Here is a 23,543-nt window from a genome sequence, read left to right on the forward strand (position 1 = left end):
TCCAAGCTAGTATTGTTTGCTGCCGTAGGCCAGTAAATGGAGAGACAAGTTGTGGGAGCAAGGAATAGAGACTTTTATTTGGAAAGCCAGCCAACGGAGAAGAAGGCTTCTTTTTTTTTTTTTTAATTATTATTAATTAATTAATTTACTTATTTATTTTTGGCTGTGTTGGGTTTTCGTTTCTGTGCAAGGGCTTTCTCCAGTTGCGGCAAGCGGGGGCCACTCTTCATCGCAGTGCGCGGGCCTCTCACTATCGTGCCCTCTCTTGTTGCGGAGCACAGGCTCTAGACGCACAGGCTCAGTAGTTGTGGCTCACGGGCCTAGTTGCTCCGTGGCATGTGGGATCTTCCCAGACCAGGGCTCGAACCCGTGTCCCCTGTATCAGCAGGCAGATTCTCAACAACTGCGCCACCAGGGAAGCCCGAAGAAGGCTTCTTTTATTCTAAAATGGGGAAGAGGTAAGTCCTGGTTCTGGTCAGACTCCAGAAGGGATGTGTTGATTTTTTCCTTCCTGCAGTTATTCACGCAGGTGAGCCTGGTCAGGATGTTTCCTGTGAGCTAAACATAGACTGGCATTGGTAAAGCTGTGGATGCACAAGAAAGATGCAGAGGAAGGGTGGGAAGGGTACTGTGCAGAGCAAAGCTAAATTCTTTCAGGTGTTACCTGTTTTCCAAAATGAGCTTGATTTGATTGTTAATTGGTGTACAGCTGAAAGACAAGTAATAACTTTCATGTTTATGGTAAACACAATGATGAATGAGGATAAAAGAGACAAAGGGCAAAATTAGGTTGTTAGTTGTGTGTTTATATCTCTCTCGGAACCAGTACTGAGCTGGTACTATGCCTAACAGCAGATGCTCAGTAAGTGTATGGTCTAGCTCCCCTCTTTCCTGGACCCCCTGTTTCCTAATGCAAGTCAGTACAATAAGGTATGTGTGAATTAGAGAACAAAAAGGTAAAATCAGATCAAATGGTTCTTTGTTGAAAACTATATGATTGCTTTAGGCTAAATTCTGATGACCATCATTTATTCTTTTTTCCTTTTTTTCTCATTCAGTTTTCCAGAACATTGACAAATACTTTTGCCCTTGCTTTCTGAGACCTTTGCTGTCTGTAACTTTACTCTTTTGTAACTGGGTAATGTGTCGAGCAGTCAGAGGTTCTCCTTTGCAAACATTATCATGAAGAGGATTGGAAAGGGAGCCAGCTAGTGGCAGGCCAAATTTCTTTCCCTTTAAAATGCAGTGGTTCACACACTTTTTAGATATCTTAGCCAGGCTGACAGTCTGACTCTTAGCATAATCAGTGTTGCTCCTGACTAACTAACTAAGGATGAGCTGTGCTTTAGATTGTAAATCTACATCTTTTTATTTAAATTTCTCATTTTAACTGATTCTTAATCTGTTTGTTTTTTATTGTGGTAAAATATATTTAACATAAAATGTGCCATTTTAAACACTTTTACAGTTTAGTGGCATTAAGCACACTCATATTGTTATGTAACCATCACCCCCATCCATCTCCAGAACTTTTCATCTTCCCAAGCTGAAACCCTGTACCCAGTAATCACTAACCTTTCATTTTCCCGTGCCCCCAGCCCTTGGCAAGTGCTGTGCTACTTTCTGCCTCTGTGAATTTGACTATTCCAGGTCGTTGTGCTTATACTGTATCTTAACTTACTCTCTCTGGACTCTATCTCGTTTATGTTCAGAAAAAGACTGAAGGTGATCGCTGTCCGCACTGATGTATTGGAACTTTACCCTCCTTTCCTACTCAATGCAGTCTTCAGAATAAGCCTCTGGTAGTTTCAGTTTGGGATGGTGAAAACAACGTAAACGTGTTTAATGCCACTAAACCATACACTTAAATTGGTTAAGATGGTACTACAATAAAAAAAATAAAAACAAAGCCTCTGGTGCTTCTTAAATTCCTCTTATAGCAGATTCTAGGGAAAAGCTTGGATATTTTTATGTTGGTAGGAACATTCATGAAACATTTGTAGTGAACTTAGTTTTTCTAGTTTAAAATTTATAAACTTACTATTTTTAAATTTCAAAACATAGCAAATGTGCCTAATTTACAAAAGAATTTCAGTAGTTTTATCATCACAGAACATGGATTGATGAGAAGACTATACCATGGATTGATAAAAAGACTATAAATGTGTTATCCTATATGTAGTCTCTTACTGTTCTCTTTTAATCCTCTCACTTCTCCTAAGTCAGATAAAAATCAGAAGTAAATCACTGTGAACTGCCTTCTTTAGGGTTATTCTTTTGGTGAATGATCCTAGAACTTTAAGATTGAAAAAAATGTATATACTTAACCATGCTGCAGTATAGGGAATACATTTATGATTGTCTTTTTGTGATATTCTTATTTCTAGTCAAATGCACCGTGTATCTTTTTTATTGATGAAATTGATGCTATTACCCCCAAAAGAGAAGTTGCTTCAAAAGATATGGAACGAAGAATCGTAGCCCAGCTCCTAACCTGCATGGACGGTCAGTTTGAAATAATGAATTCACTTTAAGAGAATGAATTTTTTTTTTTTTAGTGTAAGATTTGAAGATATGAAACATTCAAGTAGCATAAAACACAGAGTAAAAACAGAAATCTTCTTCTTTTCATAAAAGATTGCATCATTAATTTTGGAGTACATCTTACAGTTATTTTTAATGCATTTACACACATGTATAAATGCAGTAACATTGTTTTGCTTTTTACAATACTCTGATTGCACCATACACACTATTCTATATAACCTGCTGTTTGTATCTTAATATTTCTTGGAAATGTTGCCATTTTAATGCATTTATATCTATCTCTTTTTAATTGCTGCTTGGTATCCTTTAGGATAAATTTATCATATTGTACTTAAATATTTCCATTTTGATGGATATTCAAGTTGTTTTGGTTTTTGCTTTACAACAAGTTGTAGGGAATATCCTTAAATGGGCCTTTTTGATACACATGTATTTTTCTAAGACGCAGCAATGGTTAAAGAGTGTACATTTAAAATTTTTATAGGAAATGGCAAATTGCCTTCCAAAAAGTCTTTGCCATTTACATCTTTAGCAGCGCCGTACGAGAGTCACTCTTTCTCCAGATCCTTCACAACATTGAATTGTTTTAATTTTTGCCAGTCTGAGGGATGAAAATTGGTATCTTTGTTGTAATTTGCATTTCCCTGATTACCATTGATGTAGATCATCTTTCCATACTTTTTTGGCTATTCATATTATTTCCAAAATCCCTTTTCTCATCCTTTTCCCATTGTTCTATTGAATTTAAAAGAAAATTTGAGTGAATATTGTATTTTAATATATTATGAAAACAAACCTTTTGTTAAATATACTGCAGTTACTTCCTGTCTGTAATTTGTTTTTCAATTTTGTTTAATGGGTTTTGGATATAAATTTGGAGGAGAGGACTCAGCACGAGTAGAACTTTTGGAACTAAATCTTACCTACTGTGAAATAGCATGTTTTATGTACATAAGAAAATTTGAAGTAATACTAATATTGCATTCCTTGTGATGCTAGGTTGTAGATTGTTTATTCTGCTGTTTTATTTTTATGTAAAATTTTCTTGCCATGTTTTAAGGACTGTGTTCTTTTTTTTAAATATCTGCATCAATTCTTTTTTTTAAATTAATTTATTAATTTATTTATTTTTGGCTGTGTTGGGTCTTCATTGCTGCGTGCGGGCTTTCTCTAGTTGTGGCGAGCGGGGGCTACTCTTCGTTGCGGTGTGCAGGCTTCTCATTGCAGTGGCTTCTCTTGTTGTGGAGCACGGGCTCTAGGCGCGTGGGCTTCGGTAGTTGTGGCACGTGGGCTTAGTAGTTGTGGCTTGCAGGCTCTAGAGCGCAGGCTCAGTAGTTGTGGCGCACGGGCTTAGTTGGTCCGCGGCATGTGGGATCTTCCCGGACCAGGGCTCGAACCCGTGTCCCCTGCACTGGCAGGCGGATTCTTAACCACTGTGCCACCAGGGAAGTCCCAGGACTGTGTTCTGAATTATCATTATTTTATTGAAGCTAATTTGTTATCAGTTATAAGATACACCATTATTTTATGTACCTCTGAGAAGGAAAATGGCAAAACACCAATCAAAGTATGACATAATGCTTATCACATTGATAGTATAAGCATTCTGATTTCAGAGATATTAAAATGTGGAAAAATGAACAAGTACAGGAATTAAGCAGACTACTGTTACTAGAACATTACTGAAAGCCCTGTTAGTTGGGATTTTTGGTGTGTCTTTGTGTGTGTTTTAAGTTTCCCCTTTATAAACCAAAATAGGGAAAACAGTAAATAATTCAACTTACATAGTCATCCTTTTACTGAACTGAACTTAGATCCAGTTGCCCAATGCCCAGCAAAGCCAATTTACTGACACTGGGTTGTGGTGAAGGAAAGAACAGTGTTTATTGCAGGGCACCAAGCAAGGAGAGTAGGCAGCTAATGCTTAAAAGACCCGAACTCCTGATGCTTTCAGGCAAGGTTTTTTAAAGGCGATATTAGGGGTGAGGGTCGCAGGGTACATGATCACCTCCTGGACATTTTTATGATTGGTTGGTGGAGAGGTAACAGGGTGATGTTTCGGGAATTTTAATCACCAGCCAGTCTGGGGGCTCTGTGCTTGTGGTCAGCATGTAGTCACCATCCTCCACTGGGTGGAGGGTACTAGTTTCTGTAGAACCACTGAAAGGTGTGCATCAGATTGTTATCTATATATCCCTTCTGGAGGAACTAGGAGTCCTGTGACTCTGTTGTTGTAACTGTTAGCTGCTTGAGTTCACTTTTTAGAACAATGGGAAAGCCAAACAAGAAGCGGAGGACACAGAGGGGCTTGTACGCAGGAGGGCTCTGCAGAGTCCTGCTCGGTCTCAGTTCTCCCTTTTCTTTGATACTCCTTAATCCTGAGGGGAACAGGGGTGGGACAAGAAAGGGAATAAAGTTTTGGATAGAGATGTTAATCATAAATTTGGTGGAGGAACTCGGTTTTAGGGGGACTTGTTTCTTTCTCTCTCCCCAAATAGCCTGTACCATGTGGTCATTTTTTTCCCTACAGTTTGAGAATTTTGTAAAACCTTATTAAATCAGAGTTTATAAATCTGAAATTGTAAGAAGTTAACACTTTTAGGTAAATTACTATGAACAAGATAATTAAGGAGACCACTTAAAAGAACTAATTTCACCTAATTTTAAAAACTTAAACTCAGACATAATTCTAATTATTAAGAGCTGTGAAGGATCTTAAAATGTCATCATTTGTTTATGAGGAAACTGATGCACAGAGAGCTAAGGGCCAGGTGCATACAGTGAGTCATTAGCAAAGCATAGGCCAGAATCCAGATGTTTATTTGTACATATGCAATTAATGGGCTACCACAAATGCTTTATTTGTGAGAGCTATTATCCCAGAAACATGTTAACTAGTTTTTGTTTTTGTTTTTTTTACTCTGTGTAAAAACAAGTAAAACTTCATTTTTTTAATAATCAGAAATTCATACTTTTGGCTAATGTAACTTCAATTTAAAATGATCAATCCTCTAAAAGTGAGAAAAAGAATGGGATTTATCTTGTAGTCGGTGGCCAATCCTAGCTAAGGTCTGATTTTTATCTTTCTGGCTTTTGAAACAGCACTTGTGTTACTAAGTATTGACTTCCTGTGGAAGGATATTTTCATTACTGAAGATTTAACAGATTTCCATGATTGTTCTTGTTGAATTCTGTTATTAACCCTTGCTATGTTCAGAGCATATCACCAAGACTGTAGTGTCTGAGCAACATGAACTAGAAAAAGGAAGCAGACTCCTACCCTTGGTCATTGTTTTAGCTGTGAGACTGAAAGCATCCCTGAGTCAGCAGTGGAACAGCTTTGGCTCTGTACCAGCATTAGTGCAGGGAGGGTTCAGCATAGGAACATCTTCCTATGACTGCAAGTTTGTAGCTCGTGGTGCTACATCAATTCTGAGGTGTCAACTCGTTTTCTGTAAAGTAGTTCTGCTTGTTCAGGGATCTCCTCTTGTAGCGTGAGTCTCTTTTTTAGCTGATTCCTTTTATTCAGTTTTCAAAAAGTATTAAAGAGCTTTCTTGTCTCACTCAAACATATACCTTATGCCTCTTTTCTTTTCAGTCCAAATTTATCCAAAGAATAGTCACTGCCAATTAAATATGTTTCTATTTCAGTTCTATTCTGTAACCCCACCCCTACAGTTGTCTCTCTGCCTCTACCATTCCACTGAAACAATCATAGAAAACTTGTTGACGATCACCGCTGGCCACGTCTTTTGGTTTGCTCTCAGCCCTCACCCCTCTGAACCCACCTCTTACAGTTGTTATCTGGGGGCAGGGATTGTACCTAGAGTAGTTCCTGGCACGGGGCACGCACCCAGTGAGTGTTAGCGGTGGTGGTTGAGAGCATTTGATACTGTGATCGCCTTGTCCTTGTCGTTGTTATCACACTTGGCTTGAGTAACACTCTCTCTGTCCTTCTGTTCTCTGACAACTTCCTACTGCTTTCCTTTACTTACTTGCCTCCTTTTCTCCATCCCTTAGAGAAAGATATCCCATAAGGTTTTACACTTGATCTTCTTTTCTTCTTGCCCTCCCCACTTCCCAACTATCTGCTGTTCAACGCATTGAAAAACTGTCAAATTACATCTCTAACCTTCATTTCTGATAGGCTTGCAACCCATCTTCGCAGCTGCCTGTCAGATACTTGCAGGTGACTGTCCCACGTCCCCTCACGCTCGGTGTGTCCAGAGCTCCACTGGCCTCCCCTGTGGCCCTTTCTGCACGTCTGACCTCCCTCCTGTATTCCATATTTAAGTTAACAGCATCTGAACTGAGTTGTCTTTGTCTCTTCCTTCTCTTCCTCCTTCACATTGAATCATTTGCTTAGTGCTTTTGATTCTATCTACAGCTTGGACCTTAAATTGGGCTTTTTGTTTTCATCTCCTGTGTTTCTGCCTTCACTCATCTCTCACCTGATTATTGTATTCAAATCACAACAAACTCTTTTTGCATTTATTCCTCTTTACTCCATTCAAAATTATTAGAGTTATCTTTCTAAAACACAAATCTTACCAGAGGAACCTTTCATGGCTTCCTGTTGGCAAAAGAATATACTCTAAATTCCTCACGACTTGGCTGATAGAGGCTTTAGTTACCTGTGAGGGGGTGTAACCTCAGACTCTCTGCCAGTCACCCCTGGTTCAGTTGAGAGAAATAATACTTGTGGAAAATACACTTTAGGCGCTGCATTCTGTCCATTAATAAAAATCTGTATCTGGATTAGGCCAGAGCAACTGGAGACTGTATTGTATTCCCCCATCTCAATGCCATGAGTCTGTTTTGAGATACATACTACTCTGTCTTGCCAAGACTCCCTATTGGTGGACCACTCACCTTGTCTTAACATGCCACACCTGTTAGTACCTCTGTGCTTTTTGCTCATTCCATTTCTTCCATGTAAAATTTCATTAACCTATGTTTCAGTTTATCAATATCCTGTTTACCCTTCAAGCCTTTTCTGGAATGTTACCTCCTCCCTAAGTTCTCCCGGATTCCTCAGCCTGAATTCATAATATCTTCCATCGTATCACTGTGGTGCTTTGTTTACGCTTACTGTGCTTCAAGTAGATTGAGCTGCTTGAGGACAAAGTTTGTATTTTCCTCACATCTTTCCCATATTAGACATTTAGTGAATGTTAGTTTTATATACCTATATATATATTGCTGTCAGTGTGTAATACTCTCTCTCTAACCACTTAAGTGACTTGTGTAAGCATTATTATCCTTAATGTCAAGTGTCTTGTTCACCACTCATCCTGTGTCTGGTTCTTACTAGATCTGAATAACATGGCCGCTACAGCTCGGGTCCTAGTCATCGGAGCTACTAACCGACCAGACTCCTTGGACCCTGCTTTGAGACGTGCAGGAAGGTTCGACCGAGAGATATGCCTAGGTATCCCAGATGAAGCATCCAGGGAAAGGTATACTCTTAGAGAATGAAGTTTATATGCCACTACATCATCTGAACTGAATGCTTTGAAAATGAGGGGTGAGAAATATCATGTAGCCTTTTCTTTCTCTCTCTCTTTATGTGTCAGTGAAATTGATTTGGAAAGGAGAAAGCCCACATTAAATTAATGCTTAAGAAAACAATTTACTCATTAATACGGCAGTTGTTTCAGGCTGCTTTTTTCAGTAGTGATATTGGACTTATGTATCCATACTCATTTATCTGGTCTTATTAACAGTGTCTTGTGTTTTTTAGGTGGCCGATCAGCCTAGGGAGAGTGTCTAAAGCTATGGAATAGTGCTCACTGGTCCACATGTAGGCTAAATCTGAGTTTAACAAGTATTTTAACTTGTTGCACTAATCTGCCTAAGGTCATAGGTTCCCTGACAAATAATTAAATGATAGCCAGAGAGTTGAAAGCTGTCTGTTTGCTCTAGGACCAACCTTTCCTAGTAATTGGGGTTGAATGTCCGTAGAGCAAAGAAACATCCACCAATATCTCAGTAACAAAAATATCTCGGGAGGCACTGTTCAGGCAATGGAGTAAAGAAAATCTAGTAATGTGCTGAAATACCATATTTTTTTTTTGGCTGAGTTGGGTCTTCGTTGCTGCGCACGGACTTTTTCTAGTTGCGGTAAGCGTGGGCTACTCTCCATTGCGGTGCGTGGGCTTCTCATTGTGGTGGCTTCTCGTTGCAGAGCATGGGCTCTAGGCATCTGGGCTTCAGGAGTTGTGGCTCGCAGGCTCTGGAGCGCAGGCTCAGTAGTTGTGGCGCACGGGCTTAGTTGCTCCGTGGCATGTGGGATCTTCCCGGACCAGGGCTTGAACCCGTGTCCCCTGCATTGGCAGGCGGATTCTTAATCACTGCGCCACCAGGGAAGCCCTGAAATACCTTATTTATAATGACTTTTGGCTTAAGTTAATGACACTAAATTGCTGTACACGATCACCAGTGGCTTTTAGAGAAAGTGGTATGTAGTGAAAGTATAGTTATGGGGACAGTGGAGAAGGGAAGAGATAAAGGACAGGAGACTTCATGAATGCAGGACATAAAAGTGATCAGAAGACACTTTGGACAGGAGAAAGCATTAGGAAGGAACACGTCATCCTTGCCTTCTTCCCAGTACTTAATGTGACTTCAGCTTTTGATTCATTGGCATTTTCTTCAGCTGTTGTATTCAGTGTCATCTATAGGTATGCTCATTGCATTCTCACATATATAATCTTTAAGTAGTTACTCAACCATTCAGGTTTCTTTACTAACATGTTTATACCCACAGCAAAATAATATTATTTAGTATTTAAGTTGTTTGTATTTGTTCAGCAAACATGTATTGAGCGTATATTATATGTATATACCACTGGAGTAGGTAATATGAGGAATATAAAAAATTGTAAGTCCTTGCTTTCAGCATGCTTACAGTACAGAAAGAGAAATAAGGCCTGTATCCTTTATCAAGCCTTTTTTTGATTAAGTGCCAAACTTAATGGTAGAGACATAGACACAGTAGAGCCCATCATCCCTGCTAGATAAAATCCTTTGTCCATTGATCACTATTCCATCATCAACAAAGTTTTTAAAGGACTTTCCTAGATAGCCATATTTTGAAAATTTTCAAGCCTACAGAAAAGTTGAAAAAATAATACAATAAATATCTGTATGTCCTTTAGCTGAATTTACCACTTGTTAACATTTTACCGTGTTTACTTTCACTCTGTATATAAAAACATCATATATTTGTGTGTGTGTGTATATATATCTTTATTTTTTTTGCCAGCCCATTTGAAGGATAGTTGAAGACATCCTGACACTTTAGCTGTAAATAATTCTCCTGTGTAACTATCATACCATTTTCCATACTAAAGAAATTTAACACTGGCAATAATATTATTTAATACACAGTCTATTCTAATTTTCCCAGTTGCCCCAAAACTGTCCATTGTACCTTTAATCTTTCATTTTGTTTAGCTTTTTTTTTTTTTACCCTAGATTCAATAAAGAGCAAACCTGCTATGTAGTTGTCATGTCCCTTTAATCTCCTTTAATCTGCCTTTTTGGAGGAGAGAGTACTTTCATGACATCGACATTTTTGAATTGTCTAGATAAGTCTTTTGCAGATCACTCTACAACTTAAATTTATCTGATTGCTTTTTCATGATTAGATTCGGGTTAAATATTTTGAGCAAGAATACTACATTCGTGGTGAGGTGTCTCAGAACATTTCAGGAAGTTCATAGTGTCAGTTTGTTTCATTGTTGGTGATGTTAAGTTTGATCACTTGAAAAATGTCAGAGTTCTCTCCTCTAAAGGTACCTTTTTTTTTGTACTTAATAAATAAAATCCATCTATTTCTGGTATCTACAGTTATTTATGATTGCCTTTTGTCGGTTTGTTCAAACTCCATTTTAGATTCAGGAAGTAAATTCTATAGGCATACATTGGTGTTTTATGTAGGCTGTAATGGTCTAGCTAAGTCTTAGACGGCTAGTGGAAGAATTTTTCTAAAGAGGGGTATTAAATGTTTACTATGTTTAAGGCCAATTGGGAAGAGCAAGGTCAAGCCTGAAAGAAGATAGCTCTTGAATATAATTATGAGGTAGAATTTTTTAAGGAAGAAGTTTTGTATTTATTTTTTAAATTTTTTGTGGTAAAAAAACACATACAAACTTTGCTATCTTAACCATTTTTAAGAGTACAGTTCGGTAGTGTTATATATACTCACATTGTAGTGAATCTCTAGAACTTTTTCTGTCTTACAAAACTGAAACTCCATACCCATTGAACACTAATTTCCCCTCCTAAGGAAGTGTATCTCTCTTTTTTTTTCTTTTTTTTAATAATTTTTAAAACTTAATTTATTTTGGCTGTGCTGGGTCTTTGTTGTGGCTCTTGGGCTCTTTGTTGCAGCACACAGGCTTCTCTAGTTGCGGTGCGTGGGCTCAGTAGTTGTGGTGTGTGGGCTTAGTTGCCGTATGTGGGATCTTAGTTCCCTGACCAGGAATCGAACCAGGGCCCGCTGCATTGGGAGCACAGAGTCTGAACCACTGGACCACCAGGAAAGTCCTGGAAGAGTATTTCTGACTGAGTCTTTGACAAAGGCAGAATACAGTTTTCTTATATTTATACTTTTATCTAGCTCTGAAGGCAGAAGCAAACTAGTTATATTATTATATGCAGATGTTAATGAATTAAATTCTAAGATGGGGAAATTATATAAATAGAATTAATATATTAATAGAATTACATCAGTGTTTTTTTTTTCCTTAAATTTTAATTTCAGATAACGAATACTTTTTAATTTATTTATTTTTATATTTATTTTTGGCTGTGTTGGGTCTTCGTTTCTGTGCGAGGGCTTTCTCTAGTTGCGGCAAGCGGGGGCCACTCTTCATCGCGGTGCGCGGGCCTCTCACTGTCGCGGCCTCTCTTGTTGCGGAGCACAGGCTCCAGACGCGCAGGCTCAGTAGTTGTGGCTCACGGGCCTAGTTACTCCGCGGCATGTGGGATCTTCCCAGACCAGGGCTCAAACCCGCGTCCCCTGCATTAGCAGGCAGACTGTCAACCACTGCGCCACCAGGGAAGCCCCATCAGTGTTTATTTTATCAATAATTCTTAGAAATAATAATTCTTAGGAAGTCATTAATTGAAGAAATATTTAAGCACCTGTTGTTTACCAAGGAGACACAATGGTTGACACTTCAGTCACCACTTTAAAAAATCAGAAGTGTGATGAGTACAAAAAGACAAAGACAGGATCTTAGGGAGGATATATCAGGCAAAGCTAATATGGTCTGGAGGTTCTCTTTTTTTTTTTAAATTTAATTTAATTTAATGTTTTTAAAATTTATTTGTTGTTTATTTGGCTGCACCTGGTCTTAGTTGTGGCATGCGGGATCTAGTTCCCTGACCAGGGATTGAACCCGGGCCCCCTGCATTGGGAGGGCGGAGTCTTAGCCACTGGACCACCAGGGAAGTCCCGGTCTGGCGGTTCTTAAAGGTTTCTCTGAGGAAGCTGAGACTCAAAGAATAAATAGCATTAACTGATCACATGGTGAGAGTGATGAGAGTATTGGTAGGAATAGCATGTGTAAAGACCCTAAGGTGACCAAGAGCTCAGTGTGTCCAGGGAACTGGAAGAAGAATATGGCTATAGAAATAGAGACAGGATGTGGAAAGGCTGCAGAGGTGTACAGAATCCAGCTCACAGATACCTTGGTGAGGGTTTTGGACTAATTCTGTAAGTGGTAGGAAGCAATTAAATTAAGCAGGACAGTGATGGAAACAGATTTTTGTTTTGAGAAGGTCACTGTAGCTGCAGTGTGAATAAGGAATGACAGGAGAGCAAGATGGGTTGTGGTAGCCCAGTGAGGAAGCTGCTGTGATATCCAGAGGCAATGGTGGGCGGGCTTGAAGAGGTGGGAGTGCAAAGAGAGATAACTGGAGACATTTAGGAAGTAGAATCAATAAGTTATGTTTATCAATAGAATATATGTGTGGAGAGGTGGGGGCTATGAACAAGAGGGAAATATTCCCAAATTTTTCGCTTAAGCACCTGATGGTTTTCAGGTGCTTAAGGGGTGGGAAATACTGGAGGATGAGCAGATTTTAGAAGAGGATTTGGGGATAGATGGAGTTTAGAGGCAATTGCAGGATGTCCAAGTAGAGATGTCAAGTTGGCAATTGGACAAATGAGTCTGGATCTCCACAGAAGCCAACATTTAGGAATCATCAATGTATTGATGGCAGTTGAAGTTTAAAGTAGATGAGATTGTCCAGAGAGAGTGTGAAGAGAAAGTGTCAGAGGTTCTGGGACAGGCCCGAAGAGGCTAACAGGCTCAGAATGTAGGAGGGGCAGCCAGAAGCATTGGGAAAATGAAGAGAAAGTTGCATAATGGAAGCCAAGAGAAGTCTGTGTTTCCAGAGGGAGGAATGAGAGGTCCAGGGAGGGCTGAAAAATTGTCTTTGAATTGAGCAGCCTAGTGGTCACCAGTGACCTTAACAAAAAGCTGTTTGAGTAGAATGGTAGAGGTAAACTCCAGGTTGGAATGGTTGAGGAGTAAAGGGAAACTGAAAAAGCGAGAGCAGCAGACTTCCACAGTTCGGTCAGGAGAGTCTGCAGTGAGGGAGAAGGCAGAAGGTGGTGGCTTCGTGAGGTGGGTAATGGGGTGTCAAGAGAGGACTTTTCTAAGGTGGGAGAAACTTGAGTAGTGTCTTTAAGGGTTGATGGGAAGGAGAAATGGGAGGAGCAGGGAGTCAGCTTATGCATAGGTGCTGGCCTTAGAATGAGGGCTAATTTGTTGACGTGATAGTAAAGGGAGAAAGAACGGATATGCAGGCAAGAAGGATTATCAGTTTGGTACTGGAAAATTGAGGGCGTTGTCTCTATGAATTAAAAAGCGAGATCTTCTGATGAAAGTGAGGCTCATGATGGATAGGTTAGAGGTTTGAGGAGGATGAAGGTCTGAAATTACTTTCTTGGCTAATTTGAGATGAACTGGCTAGGATAACAGGATTTTCAGGCAGTGTTTAGGATTGGGATATGGAATGGTACCAGTAGGGCTGGTTTAATGATTTTTTTTCCCATAGCAATGCTCAACAGTCTAGGCTCAGGCACAGAGAAAGCAGAGATTTAGAATTTAGATTAAGAAAGAAAAAAAGAGAGTATGGACTCTTAAATTGTAAAAACAGGACTATTTGATGAGGCGGTGGTGAATCCAAGAACCTACTGAGGTTTGAAAACAGGTGTGTGGGAGACTGAGCAAAGAGGAGATGCTTGAGCTAGTGATTTCAGAGGTGGGACAGACCCAGGTGCTGATAAGGTCCAGAGCATGACGGTCCATGAAGTGGAGAAGAGGGCAGAGGCAGGTGAGACGGGGGCGCAGAGGCCTTCAGTAGGTGCCAGAACTCAGTTTCTATTCTTGCAAAACAAAGCACCCCCAAGTTTATTTTTATTGTTTCTCACCATTTCTGTGGATAAAGAATTCAGAGAGGCTCAGCCAGCTGGTTATGTCTCAGGGTCTCCTGTGGCTGCAGAGACTAGCTGGAGCTAGAACATGTGCGGGATTAGGGCAGCGGGGCTGTGCTTGTCTGCCTACTTAGCTATCTGTATACCTATCATTTGATCTTGTCTGTTCCTTGCCTCCTGCCCCCCCAACCCCTTTCTCGTCTTGTCCGCTGAAGGCCTCTCATGTGGCACCCTTTACAGAATAGTGTGGGCTTCCTCAGAGTCGGGCAGCCTCAGGGTGGAAGGGTTCTTCCATGGCAGGTTAGGGCTGCAGCATGAGGATCGCAGGAAACAGGCTGAAGTGACACTGCTGTTCATTTTATGTTATGTTATGTTTTGTTACGTTTCGTTACGTTATAGTTGTGCTGGGTCTTAGTTGTGGCTCGTGGGCTCCTTAGTTGCGGCGCACCGGTTCCTTAGTCGTGGCATGCAGACTCTTGGTTGCAGCACGCATGTGGGATCTAGTTCCCTGACCAGGGGTGGAACCCGGGCCCCCTGCACTGGGAGCTTGGGCAGCACTGCTGTTCTTGACCTCAGGATTTGTAAAACATTACATCAAAAGGAGGAAAAAACAGCATTCGAAACCAGCCACTCTTAACACACCCCAGCCCTGTCACCTGGGTGTGTGACTCTCCCCCAGGAGGCCCAGGAAGAGGCAGGTCCCGGGAGCAAGGCCCTCCGTCCTCCGGTCACCAGTCCACCTGGGGCCATGCCGGAGGGGGTGGCCTGGACTCGGACACCGAGGTCTAAGCTCTTTCTACAGTAGATCTTCTAGCCTTGGAAGTGAGGTCACATAGCGTCAATTCCACTCTTCTCTATTGGTTGATTGCTCACTCAGGTCAGCCCAGATTCGAGAAGAGGAGTCATAGCCCCACCTCCCACTGAGAGGAGGGTTGAGAATTTACAAACATGCTTTAGAACGGTCACAATAATAAACCCCCATGTTTTTATCACCCAGTTTCAATAATTATCAACATTTTCACAGTCTTATTTTATTTATCCCCCACTTTTTTTTTCTTAGAGTATTTTAATGCAAATCCCAGGCATTATATCATTTCAGCTATAAATACGTCCATATCTAATGAATAAAGACTTTTTATTTAGCATTACACAATGCCTTTATATACCTAACAAATAATAATTTATCTGATATCCAAACGTGTTCATATATTTGTAGTATGTAGTTATATTATGAAGTTTGACTATATCCATATTTAGCATTTTCATTTCTCATCTTTATAAATATTGTTCCTATATGAGGATCACATTTCATTTATTTACCTTTGTAACTTTTCTGAAATTCGTAATTGCCAAACTTTTTTCATTTGCTAGCCCTCTTACAATTTTTTCTGCACTCTGTTTCCTCCAAGTTTTTTTTTTTCTTTGTATATGTATATGTGTGTATATGTGTTTGTTTTGGTCTGTATATTATACTGCAGTGAGAAATGCTATCTTTATAAAGTCATAATAACAGGACCTGGCATGTGGTAAGTCTTGACAGTTGAGAGCTGTTACTATTACTATTTCATGCTGGCAGCTTAAGAGTGAGGCTAATTGCATGTGTGCAGTACAGGCTACTTTGTTGAAGTGTGAGTGCCATTGTAAGGCAGTCATAGGACCAGCTAACTTTTGAGCTAGAAAACTCCAAATATCTATTTCTGTAGATTCTTTTTGTTGAACCAATTCGGATTTTTCAGAAAAAGATCTTCAGACAACACCATGGGGCTGTCCGTCTAGCTGCTGGTCTTCTGACAGGGGCAGGGGCAGGAGGTTGAGCAACTGGACACAGACTTTGACCTTTTTTTCTGACAGAGTTGATCTTACTGTTGTCCACAAACCTGGGGCTTCCCTCTCCTGGTTCAGTTTCACCAGAGGGTACATTGCTGGTCTCCTGCTGGTTGATAGGGTGGAGGGTATGTGGGGTCTTCAGACTTCTTATGCAGATTTTCAGATAATTTCTGTGTTTTGGCTCCCTGCTGTGGCCCTAATTTCTGTAATTCAACACTTTGATGCCTCTGGTTCACTGTCTTTGAGGTTCCACCAGACACATATACTTCCTTCTCAATAGCTCACCTCTCTGCAAAACGTTAATTTTGACTTTGTGCCCTCTGCAGGGTCATTTACCATTCTCCACAAGTTTCTTCATAAATTTTGGTTCAAGATTACAGATAGTCAACTACTTGTTAGTCTATACTGATAGAAATAAATGATTGAATAAATAAATGGGTGAGAATAGGCAAGTCTCTGATGCAAAAGAATTTCAAATAATTTATGTGGTTGCATTGCCCTTAAGGAGGTGGAGTATAGCTCCCTATTTCTTAAATGTGAGCCAGGCATAAGTGACTTACTTCCAGAGAGTGTAGTATGGAAAGGGAGGGAAGAGTAACTTCAAAGTGAAAACCCTTTCAAACACTGTCTCAAACCTGGTAGTCAAGGTTCACATCTACAACAGTAAGTCGTGTTGACAGTATGTATCCTTGATAACGATATGATGAGAATGACACTTTACCTCTGTGGTCTTCTTCCCAAAAATGCTTTACCCTAGTCTAATCGTGACAAAAATACCAGACCAATCCCAGCTGAAGGACATTCTACAAAATACTGGGCCAGTAATCCTGAAAATTTTCCTTAATGACAGGAGAGGTGTATGAGGTGTACAGAGTTCTCTGAACTATCTTTGCACTAATTCTATAGGTCTAAAACTTTATAAAATAAAAGGTTTATTTTTTAAAACTTAGTTAAAATTCATCCCATTTACAGTCAAATATATTATTAAACCTGAATTTTTATTCTGGGAATTCCTAATACTTGAATCTTTATAAGGATTTGTAGTTCTTAGGGCACCAGCTAGAGCTGACACGAGAGACCCATGTTGGGTGGCCTTTCTCTTCTTTGGTAGTAAAATATGCATATATCAGCACCCTCCCTCCACAAATATCTGTTTCCTTCAATATCTCATATCAGTGTAGATACCTGTCTTTATTATAGAGCCATACTGAAGCCTATAGCCTAAGACAAATGTTGATAGCTTTTTAAAGACCTCATGGAGATAAAGACTGATCCTCTTGTTGCAAATTCTTTGCCGTACTTCCAGGATAGGATGGGGGGGTTTGGGGAGAGGGAGTAGAGTACAGATAATTTCCTAGGTTCTTTGACCATGGAGTTTGTGTTCCTGTTTGTTGTTCTTTTTTTGTTTGTTTGTTTTTGTTTTGGAGGTGGAGTGGGGTGGAAATATTGCTGAAACACTTTTACTTAACCGTGTTGAAACTGGAAATCTCTTAATGGTTATTTTCTCCTCCCGTGGAGTTTCCATAGTATGATGACCAAAATTACATTTTTTCAGGAGTAGACTGTAACTGAAAAAAGGATGATATTTATTTTATCTTAGCTAGTTTTCTTAACATTCTAAATTTCTTAGTATTCTTATGCATAGCAGCAAATCAGGTCTGTATCTTTAGGAAGTAGTTCTATAATGGGACTTCTTCTTGGCTACTATTGTTTACAGTATCAAAGTGAATTATTTCTCATTTGTCAGAAATGTTTATCTGCTTCTATTCATTTACATGATCCCAAATGACATTTGTATAGTAACTTATTCTCCAGTAACTTGACATTTGAAAATATTAGTCTCCTACAAATTTGGAAATTTCAAAATATATTTCCTTGTCCAATTTAATTTATAATGTCACCATATGTAAAAATAATAACAAACATTTATTGGGCACTTATTGTGGATCAGTCACTGTTCTAGGAGCTTTGCATGTAATCACTTAACATCCCTACTATTAAGTGCTACTGTAATATACGTTTAACAAATGGAAAAACTGGAGCACAAAAATGAAATAACAGAGTGGCAGAGCTGGCATTCAGACTCAAGTGGTCTGGCGTCAGACCTTTTTTTTTTTTTTTTTGGCTGCCTTGGGTCTTAGTTGTGGCACATGGGATCTTTCGTTGCAGCGTGGGGGCTCTACATTGCAGTGTGCAGGCTTCTCTTTAGTTGTGCTGCAGAGGCTTCTCTCTGGTTGTGGCGTGTGGGCTCTGTAGTTGCAGCATGCGGGCTCTCTAGTTGTGGTGCATGGGCTCAGTAGTTGTGGCACATGGGCTTAGTTGCCCCGCGGCATGTGGGATCTTAGTTCCCTGACCAGGGATCGAACTGGCGTCCTCTGCATTGCAAGATGGATTCTTAACCACTGGACCACCAGGGAAGTCCCTGGCATCAGACCTTTTGTCCTGAATATCTTTACTGCTTTTAAGTTTTATTCAGTAAATCTTACCAGAAATTGTTTAAGGTATTCTTTTAATAATAATAATTATCCAGAGTCCATATTTCATTGATACATACCATGTTGCCAGTTCAGTTGAGCAAAATTTTTCACACAGTACAAAGGATGAGCAGTAAATAAAGATGAAGTTGGAGAAATAACTGTCCTAATATAAAATTGGATATTAAAGTTTGTATCAGCATAACTTTTCGTGATGAATAAAATTAATGGTTGATTTTGAGTTTAGAGACTTTTTTTTTGCTGGCAGATGTCCATTTAAACTACTCTAAAAGTAGAATTTACCTTATATCCTCATAAATCATTTGTCTTATTTCCTCTGTAATATTGTAAAATTCTTAAAGGCAGAATATTTTTTTAAAACCAATTTTTTATTCTTCACAGAATTTAATATAGTTTCTAAAACAGCAGATATGTATATACATTAACCCCTCTTGGAATAAGGTGGGATATATTATAGCGATTTAGCATTTGCTGAATGAGTGAGCTATTTGATCTTATTACCTGTTATACCATCGACAGAGAGGAAGGGCTTCAAATAAATATACTCGGTGACTTGTTTTTACTAGTAGGTTAGGAATCTGAATTTCTTTTCCTTGTCTTTTCTACAGAATACTTCAAACTTTGTGCAGAAAACTAAGACTTCCCGAAACTCTTCATTTTCGTCAGTTAGCACACCTAACGCCGGGCTTCGTTGGTGCTGACCTCATGGCACTCTGCCGAGAGGCAGCCATGTGCGCGGTCAACAGGGTCTTAATGAAGCTGCAGGAGCAGCAGCAGAAAAATCCTGAGATTGAAGGTTCGCCCTCTGAAGGAGGCCAGGAAGAAAGGATTGGAACTGAACCCACTTCTGAAACACAGGTGCTTTCTCTACCGGTACCTTAAACTGTCATTTAAACGTTTTTTTTTTTGTTTTTTTGTTTTTTTTTTTAAACGTTTTTAATATGTGTTATCTTACAAGCAGGCAAGTGTCAATGTAGTTGAGGTTTATGCCTTTCTGTTTCATTGGCATTGTATCTTTAGAGTAATTATCAGTTATACCCGGAGTGTCTATAATTTCAAAAGTACAAGTTGTTTTACTTTTTTCAGTTGATTCTGAATAAATTCCTTTTACAATAATGATTATGAAATCTACAGCAGGTGTTGGCAAACTATGGCCCACCTGCTCACTGCCTATTTTTGTAAATTAAAGTTATATTGGAGCACAGCCATGCTCCTTTATTTTTTATTTTATTTTTTAATACTTTTTTTTTTCTTTTTGGTTGTGCCAGGTCTTAGTTGCAGCTCGCGGGCTCCTCAGTTGTGGCATGCGAACTCTTAGTTATGGCAGGCATGTGGGATCTAGTTCCCTGACCAGGATCGAACCCGGGCCCCCTGCATTGGAGCACGGAGTCTTAACCACTGTGCCACCAGGGAGGTCCCCACGCTCCTTTATTGACACGGAGTCTTTTTCTACTTTCACACTTCACAGCAGAATCCGCATAGACGTCCATACAGCAGAGACTGCATGGCCCATAAAGCCTTTGGTGTTTACTCTCTAACTCTTTACAGAAAATGTTTTCCAGCTCTTATGAGAACACTGGCATTTTGTTATACTTCCAGGTTACCTTTTGGTTTGATATACTAAGATAGTCTGCTGATGCAACCATATCCTTGTCCCTAGCTGCAAATGGTGCTGGAGGACAGGGCTGAGAATGTGAGAGGGACATTTATTATCCAAGATCTGTTAAAATTTTGAGTTTTATGAGTCATGAAAACTCAGTATAACATTTATATAGCATTTTATAGCTGGCACAGGGCGCTTTTACATGTTACATAACTTGCTCCATATAACTTTGTTAAGTAAATATCATTACTTTTCCCATTTCATAATCAAAGAAACTAAGCTTAAGAGATTGTGACTTGCCCGAGGCCACACGGCCTCTACTTTCCAGAGCAGGAACTTAGATCCAGGTCTCTTGTTTTCAAATCATTTGTTTGTTCCGTACTCATTTGGAACCACAATGATATCTGTTAAAAATAATAGTAAACTCATTCCTTTTATAATATTGCATATAAATTAGGCTTTTATAAGTTGAATTATTCAGAGTTACTTTTTACACCTGTTCTTTCATATTCCTTGCAAAGCAAGAAATCTGCCTTTGAAGTTCAAGATTCATTCGTACTAGGAAAATTGCCTGCTTTCTATTTAGTTGATAAACTATCAAGGAGCCATATTATGAAATTAAACTGCCACCAGAGTAACTTTGTTTTAATTTCATCAAAATTCAGCTGTTTCGTGAATATTTGTAAATGAAGAATGGAAATAACATGATTGTTGAAATGAATATTTGCCAACTGCTTATGTTTGCTATAGCTAGCCCTAGTAGAGTAAATAAAAATCATTCTTCTATATTTGATGATAGTCAGTGTATCTTTGCTTGACTAAATCAAATGATCCATTTGGAGCAAAATAAATGACCTATGCCAATGGAAAAAATTATTAAAATGCTTAGAAGTTCGTGTAGTTTACAGAAATATTGCAGTAATAATTTTTTGAAGTACAAACAATAACGTTTTCAACAAACTTTGTGGTTTTTCATTTTTTCCTCTCATTTGTTCCCTTTCAGGATGAATTGCAAAGGCTCTTGGGGTTGCTAAGGAACCGAGATCCCCTCTCAGAGGAGCAGCTGCAAGGGCTGTGCCTTGAGTTGAATGATTTCATTGTTGCTCTATCCTCTGTCCAACCCTCTGCTAAAAGGGAAGGCTTTGTCACTGTCCCTAATGTGACATGGGCAGATATTGGTGCCCTGGAAGACATTAGAGAGGAGCTCACCATGGCAATATTGGTAGGTATATCTGCCGCTAACTGTTGTTGGCGTGTGTGATGGGTAAACGACCATACGTGTGTACTAGGTTGTATGTCTAAATTGGCTTAATTATATGTTTTCTTTTATCTGTTGTATTATTATTAGGCCCCCAATGATGGTTTTCATTCTTCTGAGATCCGCTTTAGATTTTTTCTTTTTGGTTGTGCTTGAATTCTATGGCAGTGAGTTTAAAGAAGAAAAGAAAAGAAAACATTTTAGGTTTTAACCGAGAATAAATTATTTGAGAAATACTTTCTGAACTTGATCACGCTCATAAGGGTCAAAGCAGTTTTAATGCCCGTGAAACTTTGGATTTTCATTTACTCTTACTTTTCCACCTCCCTGATCATTTCATGGTTCATTAATGATGAATGATCCATTTAGAGGTGTGAAAGAGAAAATACGTGGAGATGATAGTGAACAGGTGTCTCTTGCTTTTGATTACATAGAGTACCGCTGCTTCTGATTTCTTAAAGGGGGCCATTGCTTAAAATCTTTATAACCTAGAAATCTAGATACGTTTTCTAAAAATTGAGTTTAAAATGTTGAAATACCATCTAAAATGTTTTCAGAACTTACATTTAAGTATGAATTTTTTCAAGAGCAGGGATTTTAAATTTATCACCATTTACCTCATGCTTGAAACAGAGGTAAGCACTCTGTGCCAGGCACTGTTCTTATCTTCAGGCCTCACAATCAGTGTTGAAAATAGGCATCTAGAGATGATTTGAATATGCAGTAGAAAGTGGACATTTGTAACAGATTGCTGTTGGGATTGTTTTTTCCAGGCACCAGTACGTAACCCAGATCAGTTCAAAGCTCTTGGGTTGGTGACTCCAGCTGGAGTCCTCCTTGCTGGTCCCCCTGGCTGTGGGAAAACTCTGCTGGCAAAGGTATGGAATAATTCAACTGCATGTATTTTATTTCTTACTATGTTAGGATAACATGAATTTAAATGTTACCGTGAGATATTTTTGCATATTTTCTATTAGAATTTCATTTTGGAAAGAGTGACAGTTTTCTTCAGGAAAGTTTCCCACTTTTATTTTAATTACACAAGGTATACCATTGAAAATTTGGAAAAGAAAATTTTAAATCAACCATAACCCCATCAATTTCAGCACAGAAATTTTCATGTTTTCTGTGTATTATATTCTAAGTTTTTAATGAACATTATTGCATAGTTGTAGTTTGTAGTTGACCTTGTTTCCTGCTTTGGTATAGTTATTATTTATGTTAAGTATTTTCCTCTATGTTCCTTATTTTCCTCTATGTTCCTATTGCATAGTTGTAGTTTGTAGCTGACCTTGTTTCCTGCTTTGGTATAGTTATTATTTATAAGTATTTTCCTCTATGTTCCTTATTACAAATGTTATTTTGAAAAATTAGTTTTTTACAATAGAAAATATAGATAAGCAAAAGGGAAAAGCATTACTTATAATCCTCTCACTATTGCCTACTAGTAACCACTGTTTCATTTTGTTGTTAGTCCTTCCAGATGTTCTTTTGTACATATATATCAAGATAATATGAATAATTTTTATACATATATTTACAACTATAAGGTTTTTAAACATGCGTTTCTCATTTATCAATATTTCTTGAACATCTTCCCATGTCAGTATATACAGATACACATCAGTATTTTTAATGCCTGCATAGTATTCTACCATAAAGATGCTCTATAATTTATGGAAATGATTCTCCTATTAAAACAACACTGCATGAAACAGTCCTGTGCTTACATTTTTGTACCTCAATGGGTAATTTTAATAGAATGCATTCCTAAATGATTTTTTAATAAAAAGAATGCATGTATTTAAAGCTTTTGATCCATTACCACTCGATCAAAATGATCCATTACCCAGTTACACTTGATCCGTTACCAAAGTGTCTTCCAGAAAGTTTGTACCAGTTTCATCCCTATAGGGTATGAGTATCCATTTCCCCAGCACTCCAAATTATCAATAGCCATTAACATTGTTTTTAATATTTGACAATCTAATAGGTAAAAATGGTTATCTTACAGTTTTTAAGTTATGTTTTAAAAGCTACTAGTGGGCTTTTAAAAATAATGTGTTTATTGGCTTTTTTCTTTATAAATTGTCTGTTTGTATCCTTTGTTTTCCTAACATGCATGTGATTTTCTTATTTATAATCACTCTTCATATAGTAAGATCTGTTATATTTGTAGTTTGTCAGTGTTTTTGGCATTCTTACTTTATTGATCAAAGTTTTGATACTTTTTGGTTTTGGGTTTTTTTTTCATATTTATGTGGGCAAATTTCTCAGTCTTTTGTGATTTTTTCCTTTGGAATCATGCTTATTAGAACCATTTTTCTTGTCTGTATCTTATATTAGTCATCATTTTTA

At 38.6% G+C, this 23,543-nt stretch overlaps 1 protein-coding gene across 5 annotated transcripts in view; it reads left to right on the forward strand.

Moving 5' to 3' along the window:
* NVL (nuclear VCP like) overlaps nt 1-23,543 on the forward strand; it is a 107,737-nt gene that overhangs the window by 18,835 nt on the left and 65,359 nt on the right. For all 5 annotated transcript variants that reach the window (XM_036850541.1, XM_036850514.1, XM_036850531.1 and 2 more), the window contains 5 exons: nt 2,388-2,505; nt 7,862-8,006; nt 18,933-19,182; nt 20,931-21,149; nt 21,959-22,063. In XM_036850541.1, coding sequence (XP_036706436.1) covers nt 2,388-2,505; nt 7,862-8,006; nt 18,933-19,182; nt 20,931-21,149; nt 21,959-22,063 — 837 coding nt within the window. The remainder of the gene's footprint in view (nt 1-2,387; nt 2,506-7,861; nt 8,007-18,932; nt 19,183-20,930; nt 21,150-21,958; nt 22,064-23,543) is intronic.

Source organism: Balaenoptera musculus, chromosome 1, assembly GCF_009873245.2.
Source record: "Balaenoptera musculus isolate JJ_BM4_2016_0621 chromosome 1, mBalMus1.pri.v3, whole genome shotgun sequence".
Classification (NCBI taxonomy): Eukaryota; Metazoa; Chordata; class Mammalia; order Artiodactyla; family Balaenopteridae; genus Balaenoptera; species Balaenoptera musculus.